Source organism: Phycodurus eques, chromosome 15, assembly GCF_024500275.1.
Source record: "Phycodurus eques isolate BA_2022a chromosome 15, UOR_Pequ_1.1, whole genome shotgun sequence".
Classification (NCBI taxonomy): domain Eukaryota; kingdom Metazoa; phylum Chordata; class Actinopteri; order Syngnathiformes; family Syngnathidae; genus Phycodurus; species Phycodurus eques.
Genome location: NC_084539.1, coordinates 15519027 through 15540917, shown reverse-complemented (window position 1 = coordinate 15540917; position 21891 = coordinate 15519027). Strand labels below are relative to the sequence as shown.

General features: G+C 41.1%; 3 protein-coding genes across 12 annotated transcripts in view; 2 read left to right on the top strand and 1 right to left on the bottom strand.

The window, feature by feature from the left end:
- The window catches only part of ank1b (ankyrin 1, erythrocytic b), a 65339-nt gene extending 57440 nt beyond the window's left edge, over positions 1–7899 (top strand). For 6 of the 10 annotated variants that reach the window (XM_061697558.1, XM_061697554.1, XM_061697556.1 and 3 more), the window contains 4 exons: positions 1250–1892; positions 2518–2653; positions 4143–4205; positions 4861–7899. In XM_061697558.1, coding sequence (XP_061553542.1) covers positions 1250–1892; positions 2518–2653; positions 4143–4205; positions 4861–4923 — 905 coding nt within the window. In that variant the 3' untranslated portion in view covers positions 4924–7899. The remainder of the gene's footprint in view (positions 1–1249; positions 1893–2517; positions 2654–4142; positions 4206–4860) is intronic. The other 4 variants (XM_061697559.1, XM_061697557.1, XM_061697561.1 and 1 more) reach the window with 3 other exon arrangements.
- Positions 7900–8610: 711 nt separating this feature from the next.
- Positions 8611–13651, top strand: LOC133413876 (eukaryotic translation initiation factor 4E-binding protein 1-like). Its single transcript, XM_061698783.1, has 3 exons — positions 8611–8859; positions 11763–11954; positions 12093–13651. Exons 1-3 carry the CDS (start codon positions 8724–8726, stop codon positions 12122–12124), a joined length of 360 nt encoding a protein of 119 aa, XP_061554767.1. The 5' UTR covers positions 8611–8723; the 3' UTR covers positions 12125–13651.
- A 1659-nt stretch (positions 13652–15310) lies between these two features.
- On the bottom strand, positions 15311–17680 carry LOC133414125 (nodal homolog 2-A-like). The gene is made up of 3 exons (XM_061699271.1): positions 17494–17680; positions 16196–16914; positions 15311–15463 (listed from the first exon to the last, which is right to left on the bottom strand). Exons 1-3 carry the CDS (start codon positions 17678–17680, stop codon positions 15311–15313), a joined length of 1059 nt encoding a protein of 352 aa, XP_061555255.1.
- Between the last annotated feature and the right edge of the window lie 4211 nt (positions 17681–21891).

The window sequence follows — 21891 nt, the reverse complement described above, 5'->3', positions numbered from 1 at the left end:
TGCATGGCAAATTCTTGAGAATGCAGGGGCACCTGCAACTTGCAGTAACTTTGCATTGTCTCCCATATGGGACGTGTTACAAGGGTTGGAACGATACTAACAATGTTCTGGTAAAGCTGCCGAAGTGTTTTGAAAACACTTGTGCCGATCATCCAAAATCTTGTCAAAACTCGATAAATATGTATGCCAATGCCACATTTATAAATCGTAAGAAACAGAAGTGCATTTTTTTCCTGAAACTCAATCAATAATTTCTGAGATTTTGATCAACTTCCCAGAAATTACCTTCTGGAAGTTAATGTGTTTCAGAGACAGTTATACAGCAGAGGATTCCAACAAATGTTCAATGAATGAACAAATATCGTGCCAACCCGCCCCCCATTTAAAAAAACAAAAAAAAACAAAAAAAAACTATAGGTGACGCTTTCTTTTCTTCACAGTATGGTCTGCTATGTTTCATTTTTGTTTACAGTCATAGCCTCGTGTTGTCACGGAGACTGATGACTCACCAAACCCCTCCACCCCTCCCTCAAACTCACTCACTGTGTCCCAATGACAATAATACCTGCTAACCCTTCTTTACATCACACATTTTGTGCATAAATCTGAATAAAATTGCCTGAATACTCTATAGGAAGTGAAGTTTAAAATTGACTGGAGTCAGATTACCGTTGTGTCTTTTTAATCAGGCTATTTAAATTCATATTAGGGCTGACTCTTTTTTTTTTTTTTTTTTTTTTTTTGTAGTTTTATTGGGACAGGGCTGAGTCACACACACATTTCCACCAAGTGGTATGGTTTAGCTTAGTATGACGCGGTTTGGATCGGTAAACCCTGGTCTATGTGATAGTTGCGTCTACTTGACGCGACATCATAGTAGAGCGACGCAGTGTAACCTCGAGAAGATCCAGTATTTGATGTACATCTTGGAATTTGGTTGTTTTCAGAAATGTTTATGCTCTGTTCATTCGATTATCTATCAACCAATCAACAGACAGCAGTATGTCTTAGTCCATCCTATCACTGTGTTTGATATACTGTACGTATAGTACAAATGATGCAAAAAAGTGGAAGTCTACAACTACCTCCAAAAGTATTGTACCAATCTGAACTGAACTGTACTGGTTGGTGGAAACAAGGCTTTAGATCCTTTTTGAGAAACACTTCTCCACCCCGCCACCTCCCATGCTGCCTGGCTGTGCCTGCATGTTGTTAGTCTTTCTCTTGTCTCGCCCCTGTATCCCTCCAGGTTATGGGCTGGTTCAGGAGGAGCTGCTGTCTCCGGCCTCTATGCAATATAGTTTGCCTTCTCCTCTTGGTGCAGAGCCCTACTGGCAGGAAGTGTCCAGTCTGGAGTGCGCCCCCATCGCCGCCACCGAAGAAGACACCTTGATGGAGATGTCGGACGTCCAGGTGTGGCCAGCGGGGGTCAGCCCCTCGCTGGTTACGGTGGAGGACTCTTCTTTGGACGGCAGCAGTCGAGCGGACGACTCTGAAGGCGCCACGCTTTCCCTTCCCTGCAGTTTGGGCCGCCCGAGCAGTGGAGCGAGCGGGGCGAGCGGTTCCATCATGGAGCTGGATGAGGAAGAGGAGGAGGATGAGGAAGGGGAGGTTGAGGAGGAGGAGACGCCACTGGAGCCGGTCAGCGTTCTGGCGGAAAGGGACCTGGTCAGAGCCAGTGGCGCCGTTCCCAAGGTTAACTTGAATGGCCAGCTGGGAGGTCAGAGGTCGGACGGTAGGAGAGGGGAGGCTCCTGCGGTGGGAGGAGACAAAAGAGGCGGGGCGGGGCTTGGTTCAGTGGAAGGCGTTTGTGTTGTTGCAGGCCAGCAGATGTATGGCCACCCTGAGATGTCGCCGTTGAGTCGAGTGGGCGAGCACAATGGAGACAACCGGTAGGTCACGTCTTACTCCATCCCCTTTCACACTGCCTTTGCAGAAAATTGTCGCATCAGTGGTGTACCAGTACAGTCGACATTTATTTGCCGCACAGAAACCACCGGAGCGCAAAATTCCTTTGTTTCAATACACATTAACACAGCTGACGTGAGAAACAGTAATTCGTTCCTCTTAATGTTATGGTATTACAAGGATTCTGGTAGTTCTATTAAACATATATTTTTGTTTTCTGTGTGCTGGCGTTTCGGAATTCTGAGAAACGATCCAGCTATTTTTGGATCGTCGGTAGGTGTGCGAGGCTCAGTCGCCGACTGTAATTTGGTGACAATTGTCTAGTTCTATCTAGTTCAGCCACTCGGTGTGCTCGTTTTAGGGCTGTGGGAGCAAGAGGGATTACCTCGAGAAAAACCCCACATAAGCACAGGGTGAACATGTAACGTCACACAGCAGGGCCTGAGCCGAGATTCAACTACAACACTCCTAATGCTTATGAGTACCTCTCACACAGGACCTGGAAAAAAGCAATCAATCTTTGATAGGCAGTGTGAATGTGGCTTTTAGTCTTAGTCCAAGTATCTCTCTATCCACTACTTACTTTCTTTTACTCCTTCCCTATGTTAGGGTGGTCAGAGGCGGAGCTTTTCAACCCTACTTATCTGACAAGGATTCCCTGCAGGGCTGGGTGGGCTCAGTATCATCGGGACGGGACAACAGCGCACCAGGCCTGCACGCTGCCCAGGAGGCTCTGCTGACTCCGGTGTGTGACACAACTTACTCACATTTGCTGCGTGGGCGCCTCCTGCAGGCCAAGGGCATAGGCTTCTCTTCTCACCAGGAGACAGGGAAATGTGTGTGGGAACAGGAGTGGAGACGGGGCAAGGTCAGGTTGACGCCGACGACCCGCCGCTTTTTTGGAGGGCGAGCATCTTATCCATGTTTTTTTTTTAAAGCTGCAGATCAGAGAAATGTGTTGAGGGGCACAACACGTGTTTAAAATTCTGCCATTTTGTTTCTTGATTTGACATTTCTCGTTAACAGTTTATTGCTACCTAAAATGAAAGTTATTTATTCATATATGAATTATTCTCCTTATACACGGAAGCGTGCTTAATCGAAAGGTGAGTGGATTTGCACGAGTCAAGCTAACACTGTCATATCAACAGAGATTTTTATAGTGCATCAATGACTGGTGCAAAAATACATAGGGTGGGAAAGTAACAGAAGCCAATCTTTTTTTATTCTCGGTGACAAGTTTAGCAGCTGCTAATTGTGTTTAAATAAGTAAAGCAGTGGGTGATCAGTGATGGGATAGTGAGCTAGTTACTTACGGTGCGGCCGTACAGGGCTATGCTAGCACGCGCCTCCATTAGCCTCACCAGCAGTCGGGATGACTTTGACAGTGTACAGTTTTCTTTGTAAATGTTATTCAAAATGAACAAATCCTCCAGTGACTATACGATCAAAACAGCACCGTCCATTCTCCTCGTTTCACTTTTAAACTTGTCGCTTACCATTGTACCACCTCTGTCATTTTGCTGTTGGCCATAAAAAAAAACTATTCACGCGTTCCATTGAAGTCCATTACGACTATTCACTCACTAGTTAAGCTGCCAAACTTCTGAAAAGGTTGCTCGAAGTCGGTCCACTAGTTTGAGAGCAAGAGTTTGTTTTGCTTGCCACTGAGTCACATGACTGAATCATGCCCGCCGATTCGGCGGATGAGAACTTTATGCACTTCCTCCTTTCTCTCTTCCTCCGATGCCGTATATGCACCCGTTTGGTTGTTTTCTTTTCGAGACAGTATGAATACTTGATCATGTAGAATTGCACATCGTTAAAGCAACGTTCACAATTATATCGAACGCGATATATATCGCCCACCCCTAGTCTGCGTACTTTCGTATGCCAGCATTATGTGGATTGGCTATAATTTGTTTTGAAATCGGAGTAAATTGAAGTACCAACAATCGGACGTCCCGGAACATGCTGTACTTGACTGCAGAGGTTCCACTGTAAAAAAAAAGTAAGTTAAAGTACCACCATCTGCAATACCTCAACGTCACTATTTAGACATAAATCCTTGGGTGTTATCCTGAAGTGATTTGGAACTTTCCACAACTTGACTAGTCGAACCAGGTGCAACGTGGGACTGCTGCACACCGTTGCGGCTGGCTGGTTCCACTTCAACGCTTGAGCACTTAACAGGAGTGTTGTTTCCGTCCCTCCTCCCTCCCTCCTTGCTCCAGGTGGGGGCGGATGTGAGAAGGGCCACACAGTCAGTGCAGCGCACCAGTCTTCTGGTCCACGAGGTACGCGCTTCCCTCCACACAAGCACTTATGTATCCCAGTGCTTGAGAGAAAAAAAATCCCTACCAGAGCAGTTCCTATGTTCACTTTACACACCCCATTTGAATGACACCTTGTTTGCACTACAATGGTACCTTGACTTAAGAGTTTTATTCTTTCAAACTCAAATGAATAGATGAAATAAATTTTCACCATCGAAATGTGATTGAGAATCCATTGGTTCAGTGCTTATATTGTCAAAGAACACAATATTCAGTGGGTCTTGAAAGAATGCTCTAAAACAGCTGGCAGTATGGGGTTGGCTGAATAAGTTAAGGGGCGTGGCCTAGTGAGTGATGTCAGGAGCTGTAGTCGGGTTGGCCCAACTTGGGCGTTACGTCAGTGTGTCTGGGAGGTGAATTTTGGCCTACTGCAGTCCTTGTGAGTGTTTTCATTTTGTATTTGTGCGTTTGACTATTTGTCCCATTCAGTAAACGGGTGAAAGTGCATGGGCGACAGTAGCTTTTCTTTCTTCCCTCCCCCCCCCCCCCCCTCCCCCACTTCACTCAAGCAGCTCCAAACTCGAAAAGCTCATAAACTGAGTCACTCGTAAGTCAAGGTACCACTGTATTTTGTGTGGAACGAAATCTTAATTCTGTATCATTGTGTGTCTTCTAGGACAAGAGAGCCACTGCCAAAGCTTCCTCCACAAGACCACATCCAGAACACAAAGGAAAGTGAGCGACGGGACAGATACCACCAAAATGACAAACATGGAATTACCCTCCACATGTGACACAACTCCTGAGGGGGGAAAAAAGTGTTGAAGACCTCAACTTGTAGTTTTATAACATTTGTAAAGTATCACTAAAACTAAAGCATGACCATTTTTTCTACAAAACAATCCCAAAAAAAAAGAACAGCATATGTCACTGAACTAAGACGACAAAAAGTGCTTCCTGTGAACTGTAACTGCATGATGACTGCTGGTGCATGACTTCGACCTTTTGAACTGTCATTATCTACGAACTGAAGAGAGCGCAAGCTAGAGGGCACGCTTGGGTCCAGTGCCCTTTTAAAGACTCAAATGCCAACAGGTTGACTCCAGTAACACTGCAGCTCCCCAAAAATGGAGTAATCCCCCCACACCCAAAAGAACGGCCTCTGCTGAGCCTGCCAATGCTTCTTTCAGTGGACCCTTTTTGTTGTGTGCGCGCTTGTCGTAAATATGCACTCTCTGCTACGTGGACGTGTGTCGCTGTGTGTATGTGTGTGTGTCTTCTCTGCCGCATGCCTTTCAATGCTTCTGACTGGGCGCTAAGCTCTGGCCCCTGATTGGCGGAAAGGCCCTGTGATGTCAGCACTGGTTTTGAATGTCCTGTCCTTGTGTGCTGAATTGGACTCCCCTTGTTGTTGTTGTTTTAAAAAACACTAAAAATGCTAAACTTAGTTTCTTAAGAGCTGGGACATTTTTCTTTGGAAGGGATCCCCCTTCATAACGCAGAGCATAATTCTGTCCACTCTGCTACCCCTTTTTCTACCGTCTTCCTTTGTCCTGGTAGCCGACATCATCTACCCAAAACCAGTAGCCTCACTTGATATGCAGAATACTCATCCGCACTTCTTTTCATCCAATGTTTCAAACGATCAAGTTAACTGCAGGATGTAGTGATTTGCAGTGTAAAAAAAAATTAATAAGTCCAGTACAATATTGTGCTACTACGTGATTGTGCAGACAGCACTGTGATTGTCGTCACTTTCACCGACCCCCGACTCGTCACGTGTCGTCACAAACTAAAGCACACCCAGTCAAGATGATTACGGACTGGTCAGGGTGTCAGATCGTGTGAACTTGCCACAGCAATAAAATCCAAAACACGCGTGACGAGCGTCCCTAGGAAGTTCTGTAGACATACACATTGGCTTTTTCTTTTTTCTTATTCACCTCCTGGATAACACGGGATCCCATGTCCTACATCGACCTTGATGTGAGTGAATCAGCGAGGAAACGCTGACGTAGGATCAGACCAGTATGATATCAATGTGGGACTGCAGAAGCCTGAAAGAGATTTGTGTCTGTGTTTTACAGCATTTATAGGATATCAAGCAGTGTTATGTTGCAGTATATAATATATATATTATATATATGTGTGTTTTAAGCATCCATTTGGGGGACTAATTCTGTGTAAAAATTAGACCCTGTCACCAATTTCACAGAGCAACACGAAATTTGGTGGACTTGTCTATCATAACAAGATGTATAAAAAAAGTCAATAGAACCCATGCCCAAAATTGAACAGGAGGTCAGTCATTTGATTTTGATTACATGAAATAGGGGCTTGGAAATTTAAAAAGATAAATAAAAATTGTGCTCCCCGGTGTAATCGATTGACATGAAATTTGGTGGAAATGTCTATCTGAAGGACCAATCCATGAAATTGAACTGGAAGACAGCCTTTTTTTGGGGGCGGGGGGGGGGGGGGGGGGGGGTGATTTCCAGAGCTCAAACTGTATGACCAACTCAAGGGCATTTGTCCAAATGAGCAACAATTGGAAGCAGGTATCCTAAACAGATGGGTGATACTACATGGGGAAGCTTTTTTTGTTGTTGTTGGAGCATGGTGTCAAAGTTTGATGAGCATGGCAAGGGGCCCATTCATTGCTGCTTTAATTTGTTTTTAGAATTGCACGGTGGGGCGTATCAAATGCTCCGGCGGGCAGCTTGTGGTTGAAGGGTCATGCGTTCTCCATCCCTGCCCTAAACATGTCTTTGTAAACTTATTTGCCTCTCAGAATACTTTTTTTTTTATGCAGCAACCTGATGTTGTCATATCACTGTAGCACACATGCACTGAACATGACACAAACTATGTGTCCCATAAGTACTGTAAGTGCTACTGTAGCCTGAACAAGTGAGACTGATTGAACAAATGAGCATATTATTTTGCACATCACACATTTTTACATGGCCAGTGCATGCACTATATTTGCCACATATCACATTTTCCACTGGTAACACGCCACTCAGGTTTTTAGTTATTTCAGAAACTATTAAGTGTTTTTATTTTGTGCTGGGTTCTATTCTGTGAGATGATTGTGTGAGAATGTTAATTGGTTTTGGGCGAATGACTATTTTGTCAATTTTTAAAGTTCTTTTTTTTTTTTGGGGGTCAGGGTTATAGGTGAAATGTGATGCTTTTTGTGTGTGAGAATACACAAAAGAGTTTCCAAGCAGGCATGCCCGTGGAAAAGGTAGCGTAATGCCCAATGGTGTATTTTAAAGAGTATTGTAACATTTTAACTGTCGAGAAGAATAGATCTCACCTATACTCCTTTAGAATGGATACATGACAATGTAAACGCAATATCATATTACTCTATCCTAAGGAATGCAACTGCACCCATGCACAAAAAAATGATGTTTTTATGAAAATGTGTACAAAAAAATATATGACAAAGTATATTTCATTAGAATGCTATGCACCCTCATAGAGTTGTTCTGGATGTTCTTTTAGCATTATCTCGTTAGCCGATGCCCACTTGATGGGGGATGTAGAGGCTTTGTAGCTTTGACCACTTTTTTTCTTTTTCTATTGGTCCAGAGAAAAAAATGTATACAAGCCTTTTAATCAGAACCATTCTGACTAAAAAAATATGTATAGATCATCTTACCCTGTACACCAGCTGAAACCATTTACAAGACTTAATAAACAAAGATGTGACATAAATTTTTTCATGAGTCCTAAATGTTTCCCAATGTACATATTTTTTTATGTACAGGTACAAATATCAATATTCTAGAAAAGTTTATTTCTGTATTTCAGTTCATGAAGTGACAGTCTTTCTTCAATGCACAAATGTATTAAACACAAAAGACTAGGTTAATTCATAATTAATTTCTATATTAAAAATCATTTTTGTCTTAATTTATTGATATGGCAAATGTTGGTTTTCGTTAGCCGTTAAGCTATAATCAGCATTATTATTTTGAAGAACATAACTGTGTAGCTTTTCTTTTTCAATAGAACTGCAAAACCACCTTTAATTTAATGAGATGCATATGTATTTGTATAATACATTGTTTGGTGGTTGTTGTTCTTGTCTCCGACAACAGGAGCCGTCCTAGTCTAACCCAGTAGTAAAATCACAATTACACTAAATATGAAAAACTTAATCGAGGCCGCCATAAGGAAAAATGTAAACCGTGAGAAGACATACTATTCCGTACAATCGTACAGTAGTTAACAGCTTTATCAGTGTATTTCTGTTAAAGGTTTCAAATTTGATCTCTCATAGTTTGAGTCGTCGTTCTGCTTCCACACTGAGACAAAAAACAACAACAACAAAAAACTTCCGCAATCTCTGACGCCCCCCTGCTTTCAGCCAATCACAGCCCGCCGCTTCACGTGCTCGCGAAGGAGGGTTTTCTGGGTTGTTTTGGATTCGGTGGTAGCACGTGGAGGCAAGAGGAGCCCTCATTTCAAGCAACTTCGGATATTTTCGTTACTTTACCGACAACGCAGCCACCTCCAAGTTGAGAGATGTCAGCGGCAGGTCAGACGAGCGGGAGCCGCGATATACCGCCCGTGAGGCGGGTCGCCGTCCTGGAGGCTGTCCACATGCCCCACGAATACTCCACGACCCCCGGAGGGACCGTGTTCAGCACCACGCCTGGAGGTAACTCGACCGTGGGTTAAACTGGGTCTTAAGTGATTTATTTTTCTGAAAAGTGCAACATAATATGGGTAGAGGGGTGATGTCGAATTAGACTTGTAATACTACTCCTGTTTAACGTTTGGGGGCCCAAGGTCAAAAAAATTAAAAAACAACACCACTTATGCGGTCCTCCAGATATGTGTACTGCAAATATTTTAAATCTTAATGTTTATTATCCATTTAAAAAAAAATAAAAAATAAAACTAAAGAAAATGCCTATTTCCTGATCTAGATAAACTATTAATTATCTAACAATGAACCATCTAAACATTTTTACTGTAATTGATAAGAACATAAATCAACATTTGAATATAATTTACCATTTTGGCTGCTTTCACACTCACATCTTCGCAATGAAAACCGTCACTCGTGTCACGCGCCACTTTTTATTGCGTCATCCTCGACTGACACTGACAACAGTGCTACTGCTACTCGCAAGAGCGTCTGGCTCTTGCTGTTGTCAGTTACGCACACTGAAACATTTGGCAGTTTTGAGCAAAACTGTTTCTTCTCGCCTTCTCCTCTTCTCCCCTCCGCTGCTTCATTTTCCTCACAGCACGCCAACGAGTTTGTTTTGGTAATTGTTACCCTTCTGAATCAAGGCTGCACATGCGCAGTAAGAAGATGAAATAGCCTGTTGCAAAAGAAAGCAGGTGGGGAGTAATCAAAGGCATCATGATAGAGCAGGCATTGTGATGTGTTTTCAAAACCATCTATTAAGATTAAAACAATAACAATTGCTTTAAATTAAAAAAGGGTTATTACTCCGTTTTCATGAGATGTTTGTCACAATAGTCTTTTAGAGACTTGAAAGTGTTAAAATGTGTAATTTCATATCTGATGTTGGCTTATGGATACTGTGTCACGACGGATAACACATACCCCCTAAAAAGCCTTATAATTGCCTGTAGATGCTACACGATCCCAGTCGTTTGGCACCAAGATGCCACAAGGTGGCAGCAAAGCAATACTTGTATTGCTTCGGCACATGTACAAAAACAACTAATAGATTTCCCATGAGTAACGGGGCATAGATTCACCCAAAAAAATATGTGAATATTTACTGGTTCGCAATGTGAATAGTTTGTCCCACCCCTACAAAGTCATATAATATTTTCGGTTGGCTTTATGCTCGGTTGGATTTCTGAAATGATTTATTGACTGAAAGCTAATCGAATAAAAAAAAATAATAATAATCTAAAAACAAAAGAAAGCGTTTGATCCAGTTCGCCATGGGATTCTTAAAGCAGAGAAAACCTCTGGGAAATGGTTGTAAACAATCACAAATGTTCTTAACGCTGTGTGTCGGGGACTTCCAAAATGGCCCCCACGTTCCTGCCGTAGGACACTGATCTATAGGCTTCATTCACGGTCCTGCCATGTCCCCATGTTAATGATCAACAGCGTTTTGTTATTCACTCCTTTGCAGTCTGTTCAACTTGTGCTCGAGCAGAGAGAAAATATTATGACCACGTGCACAATATACATAAAGATATCCAATACAAGACCTGAAACACAAAATCTTTCTTCAAAAAGATAACAATGCTCACTTTTTTAGGTATCAATTAAAAAATACATGTTGCGTGTTGAGTGGCTGTACGCCTCCTAAATTTGCATTGTGGTAGAACAAGTGAAATATAAAGAATATTTTCCCTTTGTGGCAGTGAGAAAGTTGACGCCTTGTCCATATGTCGGTGGTGACGGATACTGTGTTGTGTAAATGTGGCAGGTGGGACACGTTCACACTGATAAAACACAAACACACACACCTGGCCCAGTCTATGTGTGTCAGTGTGCCAGAAAATAGGTCATTCAAGTATAGGCATGTAGACTCTCAAGACGAACCTCATCGGTGAATGTCACTTTGTACCGAGGAGTCATCAAATGAAAACTTTTGGATCCTGCCAGATAGCATCTTGTAATCTTGTGCAATTGTGTGTTTTGCTTTTTCGCTTTTGTTTTTTTGATGCCTCCACAGAAGGGTGCCAATGATTAGTCCTGTATGAACAAAGCAGTTAAATAAATGTCAATTGAATACACAAATCAAATGTATTTTACCAAGCAGTTGCTATTGTAAATAGCATGTAGCAGAGAACAATAAACTTTAAATTAAAAAGACTAAAAAAGTCAACAAGCCCCAAGGACTCCGAGCCAGGATCAGGATACGTTTTATTGTCCCTTCGGGGAAATTTGTCATGGACATTAAGTGAAACACATACAACCTCGATACATATACTCTTCCAGACACAATCATTACATACATATTATGATAATTAGCACACATATATACTGTATATACCTGTAAATACACGTGCGGCCATGGCGACACATTCTCAAGTCATCTTCATACGAAGTGGACACACCAGTTAGCTGTAAGTGATGTATACGTGAGTCTTAAAAAAAAAAAAAAAAAATCAATAAAAAAATAACAAGATGAAAACCTTTCTTTAGAATAATATCAACAATACTTCAGCTCAGTGAGCATTTTAGGATGTACTTAATGGGCATGTGTTTTTTTCTTTGGCTTTTTTGGAGAAATCCTCACAGAAGATTGCCAGTGATGAGTCCTGTATGAGCATAACAGTTAATTACATATCAATTAAACACACAAATGCATTCGACCAAGCAGATGCAAATGCAAATACGTAGCTAATAGCTTAATGATGCCCGCTTCTTAACTAAGATGAAAACGTGCAAATCTGACGATGAATTGTTTTGAAATTAAAATTGGACATTACCCAGCGGAAGCAGAGTGGGTTCAACCTTGGGGTTGTAATTAAGGCAAAATGAAACCAATCACTAAGGGGTCACAGTAGACTAAATAGTACTAGTATTTAGTACCTCTTTCCCTCTTGGGTCTGCAGGAACTCGAATCATCTATGACAGGAAGTTCTTACTTCAGTGTCGCACCTCTCCTCTGGCTCGCACGCCTCCGAAGCTCCCTGACATCCCGGGAGTCACCAGGCCACTCAAACGGGAATCGTCCACAGAGTCCAACCAGCCGGGAGCGAGTGAGGGCGGTCACCCTAAGCGCAGCCAACACACAGAGGGTGCAGGTAAACATTGTTTCACTGTTTGATTCTAATTTACTGAGATGGACCAGTATACAACACTTGCGTACATGTGAAGTCTGTAATTATGTTTTTTTTTTTGTTGTTGTTTGTTTTTTAAGCCACTCTTTTTTCCCCCCATAGGAGAAGATGCCCAGTTTGACATGGACATTTGAAGAGGATTAGAACAATTCCCAGCATCTTCACGGTAGTTGTGTTGTTAGGGTAGATATTTAAAGTTCAATTAAAATAATTATGCTGTGGATTATAAAATTGGGTTCCTTAGGGGGAAATTGTATTTTACTGGAATTATTCATGTGACTCAAATAGTTGCATTCGTTGATTGGATACGTTGTGGCATTTTGGTTGTTGGTAAAATCGGTTTTATCTTAATGTAATATTTTTTTGTAATTCAACAGGATTTATAATTTTCAGGGGGAATATTACTTTATGGTGTGTTGTGGGTTGTGATTGTTATGGGTCATGTTCATATAATTTGATTAATAATGGGAAATACACTTGTAAAAAGAAAATATAATTTTTATTTTTTATTTTTTTTATTTTTTATTATTATTTTTTTTAATGCTGCCTTGGTTTTTGTGTGTAAATAAATGTATTTCATGCCAAAACGGCCACGCTTGAAGTCATTGATGATTCAATAATTTACGCCATAAGAGTAACGTAGTATAGACAATCAAGAAATAAATACACTTGTTTCATGGCAGTCCTATGCAAATGTAATCTGAACAACAAGATTTCTTAAACTTGCATGGGAAAATAAACAATGACAACGATTTAAATTGTGTTTAAAATGTGTTTCCCTTCAAACGCTGCATGTTGAAGTTCATAGAAGGAACTCTTAAATTTAGACACTAAGATGCATTTTTGTGACTTATCTTGGAAAAGGCACATTAAGCAATAGGGGGGAAATCCTGTATATACAAAAATATAATTAGCATCTTCAGAAATTGTGAAATTTCATTTGGGACACATAACGGTTTGGAATTAACAGTGAAAAATATTACTTGTGGTGGCACGGTGACCGACTGGTTAGAGCGTCAGCCTCACAGTTCTGAGGACCCGGGTTCAATCCCCGGCCCCGACTGTGTGGAGTTTGCATGTTCTCCCCGTGCCTGCGTGGGTTTTCTCCGGGCACTTCGGTTTCCTCCCACATCCCAAAAACATGCTTAAATTGGAGACTCCAAATTGCCCATAGGTGTGACTGTGAGTGCGAATGGTTGTTTGTTTGTATGTGCCCGCCGATTGGCTGACAACCAGTTCAGGCTGTACCCCGCCTCCTGCCCGATGACAGCTGGGATAGTGGCCCGAGTGAGGAGAAGCGGCTCAGAAAATGGATGGATGGATGGAATATTACTTGTGAAAAATTTGTTTCTTAGAAACAATTGCCTTTTCAGTGCCTAGAATTCAAATACTCATATCAGTAAAATAGATTTTTCAAAATGAAATTCTGTGGAATATGTCTTTTCCGTTATTAATCAAATAATATGAAAATGACCCATATACATATTATACTGTTACTTCACTACCTTTGCTTTTTTTTAAATGTTTTATTATTATTTATTTTTTTTTGCATGATAAAATTAATAGTGTATTTTTTTTGTTTATTATACAGCAGTATACACTGGATGAAGTTTATCCAGTTGCAAGAAAAAGTACTTGAACCCTTTGGAATTACTTGGATTTCTACATAAATTTGTTATTAAATGTCAACTGGTCTTCATCTAAACTACAGACAAACTAATACCGCATGAACAATTATGTGTTTTTTTTGGGGGGGGGCAACATAGTGATTTAGTAGTTAGCATGTCTGCCTCATAGTTGAAAACTCTAAATTGTCCATATTCATGAATGTGAGTTGTGAATAATTATTTACCTATATGTTTCTTGCGGCTCACCCAAAGTTAGCTGGGATAGGCTCTGTGAATCTAATGAGAATAGCATAGAGCTAATCGGCGTCAGTCATCAGCCACCCTAGAGTCAATCAATGTGATGAGATTGAAGGTGTTGATTAAAGCTACCCTGCCATGTAAAAAAAAAAAAACACACACCAGTTTCAAGTTTTCAATTCTCAACCATTGCATGATGTGACCCATGCTGGGCACAAAAGTACACTCAGAGTGCTTGCAACTAAGAATTTTTAACTTACGATCACAAAAGAATCCCTAAAAGCCTTGTTTATCAGTCCATGATAAGACAGATTGTCTATAAATGGAGAAAGTTAAGGATTGTTGCTTTCCCCAAGAGTAGCGGTCATGTAAACACGACTGCATGGGCACAGTGCAGAATGATCCTAGAATTTCGGCTAAAGACTTTCCGAAATCTTTGGCATATCAGAACACCTTTTTTGACAAATATATAACAAGCCAAACATAAAACAAGAACGGATGTCCTTGAGGACACCACAGAGGAAGCCACTGCTGTTTTGCTACATTCCTACAGCCTAAAAATTTTCAAAAGAGCGCCTGGACATTCCACAAGACTACTGTCAAACTATTGTATGCCTGGATGTAAATTGAGTTGTTTGGAAGGAATTCACAATGCTATTTAGGGAGAACAAAAAAGCACAGCACACCACCACCAAAACCTCATTCTAATTGTGAAGCATGGTGGAGGGAACATCAGGGTTTAGGACTGCTTGGTTACCTCGGGGCCTGGGCGCATCGCTATCGTCAACAAAGGCTTCACCGCAGGTTGTCACGGTAACAAAATCCAGACTCTCCACTGGCTCAGTAGTCAAAATGGGTTGGTTTCAGCAAGACAAGTAATATGATGTGACGTAATTATAGATCTTTGGGGTATTTTGACAAAAGCACTACCTGTTAGACATGTTAAGACACCTGGAAACTGTTTCAAATGGTGGAGAAAATACATAATGCTTGTCTTTTCTGAATTAAATATGCAAATATTGCCTTAAAAGGCTTGAATTATATTGACTTCTGTACTCTCATCAACGTGATGTTTACCTCTGCACTGTTGATTAGCATTTTAATTAATGTTGCTAGAACTGAACTATCAATGACGTATACACACTTTATTGGAAATAAGAAATAATTTATTCTACTGTAGAGTGTAAACATACAAATGGCTCAATGTGACCCAAACATCTCTATAAAGTTAAAGCATTAACACATCAATTACAGTAGCATTTAAAAGACGAAATGTAGATTTCATGCATTAAAAACAACTTTAGTGCTTCAGTCAGTGACATTGCTGTGCTGTTTGTTTAGTGTCATTTGGCACTGGCACAATGTAATCCACCTAAATCTACAATACAGAGTACCGATATCATTTAGAGAGTCTGTGATTCTGTACAAATGCCGCCGACGCGTTCTTGACTTTGGTCAGTGGCAGCTGCACTCCTCCACCACCATGTCCAGGTGGTACCTCATGACCATCTTCCCGTTCTCATAGTAGAGCATGGAGAGTGGCGCCAGGCGGGTAGGCGTGCAGGACAAACATGGCACCTTGTGCGCGTGGTGAAGCCTGAGCAGGCTCTGCACAGGGAAAAAGAGAAGCAATCTTTAGAACAGTGGTGACACCCACATCCCAACTACTATGTCTACAACTAATAATAATAATAATCATCATAATGTATTTTTATCTCGCGCTTTTCTAGATATGCAAAGAAACTATTGACAACTCAAATAGTGACATTTCTTTTAATAACACCCCGGTAAATAAAGATAATTCGCAGGAGTGTTGGGATGGAGCAGCTCAGAGAGGTAAAGCGAGGCCAGACCATTTCTTAAAATCTTAAAATGAACTCTAGTCTAAAGTGCACAGTCTGCCAGTGGAGGGAGGCCAGAATATGAGTTATGTACTCCCTCTGATGTGTTGCAGTTAAGAGATAAGCAGCAGCATTTTGATCCAACTGGAGATGTTTGTGGGAGGGGCTGGCTGACTCCAAAGTAAAGTGCATTGAGATGTGATGAAAGGCATGGATTAGTGTTGATTACAGTTTCAAAGTGTTATTGTGTGAGAAAAGGCTTCACCTTTACCAGCTGCCTGAGTTGAAAAAAAAAGCTAAACTTTACTACTGCACCAATTTAAAATTACTGTGTATAACAGTGTGAACTGATCTATTGTTGCAGAAAAAGCTGTAAGTGTCCAGGGTGTATTCTACCTCTTGCCTAAAGTCAACTGGGATAGGCTCCAGCTTACCCAACCCCAATGAGGACAAGAGACTATAGAAAATGGATGAGTGTAGCAGAAAAAGGGAGTCTTACCTGCATGTAGGCGTGGTTAGTAGGCTTGAAGCTCTCATCTACAGGTGTGGGACAGGCTCCATCGCAGCGGAAGGCGTTATAGCGTTTTGGGTAGACCATCCACTGGCTCCAACCCAGCTTCTTAAAGTCCACCCACATGTCCACCTTCCTGCACAGAGGACCCTCCTTTTTCTCGCTGCCTGCAAGCGTCGCCATGGGCCTCGTTTCACGCTGGTGCTTCTGGGAGAACCTTTTGGTCCTGTGGCGCTTCGTCTTGGAGCCAGCCTCCCTGTCCAGGCTCACGTACTTGGAGTGCACGGCCGTGTGGATGAGAGTGGGCATCCGCTGGCCGTCGAGGTTCTGCCTAGCGAAGACAACCATCATGACCCGGTTCGTTGTAAAGTGCTGGATTCCCTCCAGATCCCGCTCAGCGTCCTCCGGCTGATGCTTGGACGGTTCCTGCTGCTGCCAGCGGTGCAGCAACCGGGTTATGGAGAACACCTTCCAGGAGGAGGAGGAGGATCTCATAGAGCTGTGATGAGCCCTCAGGCTACCCAGGAAAACCTTGACCCCGGAGCAGCTGTCGTCAGAACACGAGTGGTATACGTCCACCGAGGCTCCGGGGGACTCGCTAAAGGCCGGGAGGCGGATGCGAAGCTCTGCCTGTTGTATGTGGTCGCCAGCGGACATGGAGGACATGTCGAAGGTGATGGCCCACCTGTCACCTCTCTGCTCACAGTCTGGAAGACATACAAGTTGAAATCATAACTAACAACAGTTAACAAACAATTTGACTTAACACTAGGACAGGGGTGTCAAACTTATTTTCATGACAGCCACATTGGTTGCCCTTATAGGTGCAAAAATGTCTTTTAATTTCTTCTTTTTAGGTAAGTACTACATCAATAGTTTGTCCTCTTTTGAGTAAATGAAGGATGGAGACAAGTGGCCCTCTGCATCATTTAAAACTGGCCCTCTGCGTCATTTAAAAAGCTCACACCTGTGGGCTGGACCACAAATTTTGAATTGTGTGCTGAAACTATTAAACAAATAAAAGCAATTGCTTTCAGCCTGAATAGGTTTGCTGCTTGATAGATGGACAGAATGCTCCAAAATCCAAAGAGCCATAACAAAATTGAATTTTATAACACAATGCCAATCGTTTGTTAACGTGCTAGAATGACTTAATCAATTCGAGTATGCATTAGAATTTAGAATAATTTCAAATGTTCATGAAAAGTGTGAAAATTGACAACGTGCACTTTTTGATCAGACCAGAGTCGGTTGAAAATATAACCATTTTTAAATAGACCACTCACTTTTAGCGACAAGGCTGGTCACATAATCCGAGTCCTGCACTCCGGGATTGTCCTCCATCCAGCTCTTGTTTCCGGCGCGGTTCTCGGTCAGCATGGTCCGGTAGAGCTGCACCATGAAGAGAGGCAGTCCCCCGGCCTTGCGCCTGTGCGCGGTGAGTCCGGAGCTGCTTGTCAAGCCGGGCGGCATCGCGGCCAGGCACGAGTCCACCAGGAGGAGAAACACGACAGGTCTCGTCATAATTCCACGATCCAAGTGGTGTCACTGAAGGCAGGAGTTTCCAAATGATGCATCTGGGATGAGGTTATATAAAAGCACGCCTGATGGCTGATGTCCTTTGAGGTGGTCGTGACACACAATCCGAGTGTTTGATCCACGACGGCGCTCAAATATTCTCTCCTTCCAGATATAATAAGACTTTTGATGCGACATGATGCACCGAAACCACTTGGAGGTCTTTGTAGTGGCCGAGGTGCGAAATCGAGTCAAAGGCGGCATGATTGTTGTTTTGTATATTAGCGATGCTTTGATAAGAAACTCGCACAATAATTCGAGTTAAGGAGATTAGAGTTCCGTGTGATTAATGAGCAGGCAACTGCAGGAGTTAATCACACATAGGCAAATTCGGGCCAAAATACGATTGGCCAATATTACGTCATTATCAGATAATACATGATCAGATTTTTTTTTTTTTGGAGGGGGGGGGGCAATTTTTGTCCCCCTATGATGTTTTATTTCTTTAGAATAATTGTATAAAAATGAACTAATCAATAGCTAAACATTTATTGTTGGCAATATCACAGAATGGAAAACAAAGAAAATGACATTGTTTAAAAAGCAATCACTCAATATGAATCATTATTTTTTCAAAATCAACCAATCAATCGTGCAATCTTTATTACAGGCAATATCACAGAATGAATACAAAGAATATTCGTATCAAAGTTTTTAAAAAATGTAAATGTAAATATTGTTGTTTATAAAAATCAACTGATCAATCGTGAAACATTTATGTTAGGCAATATTACAGAATGAAACCCCCAAAACATTTTTAAATGTAAAATGTAATTATCAATCGTTTTTGTTTAAAAACAAAACAACTAATCAATAGCAAAACCAAAAACAATGGCACATTGACTCATAATATATTTCAATGTTATGATTCATGGTCGCAAAAATTAAATTGTACGCACATTGTATACTCATGCATTTATATTTTTGCTTTGTAAAATAATTCTGTAATTGCTAAAGAATAATTAGTTTAGCAAGTTTGTTATTGTGTTTGTATTTGCAAGTGTAGAATTGCAGTGGGTCATATAAAGGCATTTTCAAAATGTATATTTTATTTTAGCGGGTTTTTAAGAAAAAGTGAGAAGTCAATAGCTTCTGTCTGCACATGTACGAGGGAGTTACCAGGAAAAAAAAGCAGAACGTCATTACAATTGACAGCAGCATCAAAGAGTTATTAATGAGCACTTCATTTGCTCTCTCATCAATGAATTAAATTGCACAATCGATCTTGAAAGGGATGCAGACAACAACATAGGCCCCTTACCTACTGATTTCAATTGCTCTTGGTTTTTGCAGTTCTTTTACAGAGGCGACATCAAACGTGCTCTTTTGATCTGCCTTTTAAATCATTTGATATTTAAAACCAATCAGTTACTTGAGTAAATGACTTGGCTCATCATCAATATACGTAGAAATTGTGTTCTGTTTTCATTATTTATCTATGTACTCTGTATATGTATACCCGTTTACCTGATTTTGCTATTTATATGTATATGTTGTACGTAATGTTGTATGGAAAGATCATTTTTGATATCGTCTATCAAATACTGACAATATTCCATGTACAAACGAAAATGGTCAAAAATATCACACACACACACACAAAAAGTAAAGTGGTTATTATGGTCTCTTAAATTTCCACCCTAAAACTATATTTATATTCCCCCCACGCCACTATATCCGTGCATTTGGATAATTGATTTTCTTTTGTATTTACTTCCGTGTGCAGCAGTGCGCATGTGCGGTTGTGCTTAATTAAAAGGCTCCGTGCAGGTGAAACACTTTAGTCTGGATGAGTCGCCCGTGCTCGACATGAACTCACGCCAGCTCATTTGTTTGGTTTTCCTGTCAGTTTTCAAGTTATCCAAAGGTAATTGCACTTTTATTTTATTTTTTCCATACGTGTGTTTCTTACGTTTGGGGCATGTATCTACCAATAGTTGTTGTTCATTTCAGGTGCCATTCTCATCACGACCAAACGGAATGAGCCAAGATGCGGCTAATTTGAATTTGACGTTCACGCTTTACGTTTAGATTTGATAATTTAAAAGGGTGTTCGCATATACTTTTGGGGATTTCGGATAACTGTCTGGAATGTCATAGACCATGCGTCTTATTGGTTTTTGTAGGTCAATTGTTGCGCTTGGCGTTTAGTTGGCACCGCATTTCATCGCAATGAGCTGTCACTTGAAGTATGTCCGTGATGACAAGTGTGACTTATTACATTGCGGTTTGTTTCAGGGCAAACATTTCAGTGTCGTACAAACCAGTGGGAGTGTGATGACGGACGCTGCATCGCTGATAAATGGAGATGTGATGGAGAAGGGGACTGCCTGGATGGCTCTGATGAGATGGATTGCACTGGTGGGTTTCTCTTACTAGACTTGAATCTAATCCGTATCGGGCTGAGGGGAATTCCCATACTGGATGGAAGATTGCAATGAAATGTGTACACGAACACAACGAGTATGCCACCATACAAAAGCCTGTACGCCATTCATGCTTTAAATATTCATGCATCAGCCTGATTTTATTTATATTTTCCCCCTACCTTTTTAAATTATTCATGCCGTGTGTGTGTAGATGTGGTGTAACTGCTCCTTCTGAAGTTATTGGTTTTAATTGTAAAAGCAAAATGCAGGTTCAAGTGCCCACTACCGTTTGAATGCCGCGATCCGATTTCATTTGATTTCTATTTCCATCTTCATTTCAAGTGACTCTTGTATGGCTGTTTAAACTCACGGAACACATACAACACGCCTGCGCAGATGCCAAAATGCACATAGCTCCACTAGCTTCAACATCGGGCAGTGACAATGCTCAAGTTAAAAAAATAAAAAATCATAGTACAAATCTGAAACATGTATTTAGCTGGCTTGGGTGGACTAATGTAACATTAAATTCATATTTGTCTATCCTAGTAATTCTGTTTTTATACAAGTACCACCTAAAACCTACTTGGCTCTCCAAGTGCCACCATGACCAACAATAAAATACAGAAGCATAGTAAGCTTACTTATTAAAAATTAGAGGTTTCATTGCTAACTATTAAATTGTAAGCCACTGTAACATTATGCAGTTTAAACATTAATGCTGTGCTTAAATATAGAACATTACAAACAAATACTTAAACATGATTAAATTACCATGTATTGCACAATAGTTAAATAAAATATTTTAAAACTAAAGTATGCAAAAGTATTGAATTTAAGTTAAATACAACTGAACAGTACTTGGGCAGTGATTCTTTTGCTGACCACTAGAGGGAGTCCACATACCACACTGAGAATAACTGGTCTGTGCTTTCATTGAAGTTTTGTAGTTACAGCTGATTTTTTTAGTGTTTGTGCAGATGCAGGCTTGTATGCATCACAGATCAGTGTATTTCAATGACTGGCTGTAGACCATCTGTGCCTTTTGCTGCATTTGAGGCATACAAATCTACATTGGGCATTTACAGCATGTACTCATTGGAACCTTCAAAGCTTTTTTTAAATGTCTGTCTGCTTTCAAATGTACACTTGACAAAATTAAATTGTTTTACAATTTCACCTGTAGCCCCAAATGTTTGGACTTTTCCAAATAAGTCAAAAGGTCAAGTCCATTGTGCTCAAGACAATAGCTCAGTTACCACATTGAAATTGTCTTCTGTATTGCCAAACTTCTTCAACCAAAATAGAGATCCTTTTTTCTTCAGCTCCTCCAGGCTCTCCTCGCTGTCCACTCGGTCAGTTTCCATGTGTGGACTCAGTCGGCTGTGTTGACTCATCTGCACGCTGTGATGGACAGAAGCAGTGTCCCACCGGCTCAGATGAGGAGAACTGTACAGTCGCCAGTGGCTGTTTAGACTCAGACTGGATGTGTGGGAATCACATTTGTATACCCAGAGAGCTGCACTGTGATGGAAATGATGACTGCATGGACAACTCTGATGAACAGGCCTGTGGTGAGAGATCTTTCATGTTGTATTGCATAAAAAAGCTTCAACTCTTGTTTTTTTTTTTTTTTTTAATTTATCTCCTCCTCCCTGCTATAATTTGTTCTGTGAGACTGACTCCCAAGTTATGATTTCAAAAGTTACCTGCTGAGATGGCCATTTTCATTTGCAT

What these genes read in the sequence shown, in the direction of transcription:
- LOC133414125 (XM_061699271.1), bottom strand. Translation starts at nt 17,680, where the DNA reads ATGCCGCCCGGCTTGACAAGCAGCTCCGGACTCACCGCGCACAGGCGC. An exon ending in GACCAGCCTTGTCGCTAAAA is followed by an intron (nt 16,915 to 17,493) that starts GTGAGTGGTCTA and finishes TATGTCTTCCAG; the next exon opens with ACTGTGAGCAGAGAGGTGAC. An exon ending in CTAACCACGCCTACATGCAG is followed by an intron (nt 15,464 to 16,195) that starts GTAAGACTCCCT and finishes TTCCCTGTGCAG; the next exon opens with AGCCTGCTCAGGCTTCACCA.
- LOC133413876 (XM_061698783.1), top strand. Translation starts at nt 8,724, where the DNA reads ATGTCAGCGGCAGGTCAGACGAGCGGGAGCCGCGATATACCGCCCGTG. An exon ending in GTTCAGCACCACGCCTGGAG is followed by an intron (nt 8,860 to 11,762) that starts GTAACTCGACCG and finishes TTGGGTCTGCAG; the next exon opens with GAACTCGAATCATCTATGAC. An exon ending in CCAACACACAGAGGGTGCAG is followed by an intron (nt 11,955 to 12,092) that starts GTAAACATTGTT and finishes TTCCCCCCATAG; the next exon opens with GAGAAGATGCCCAGTTTGAC.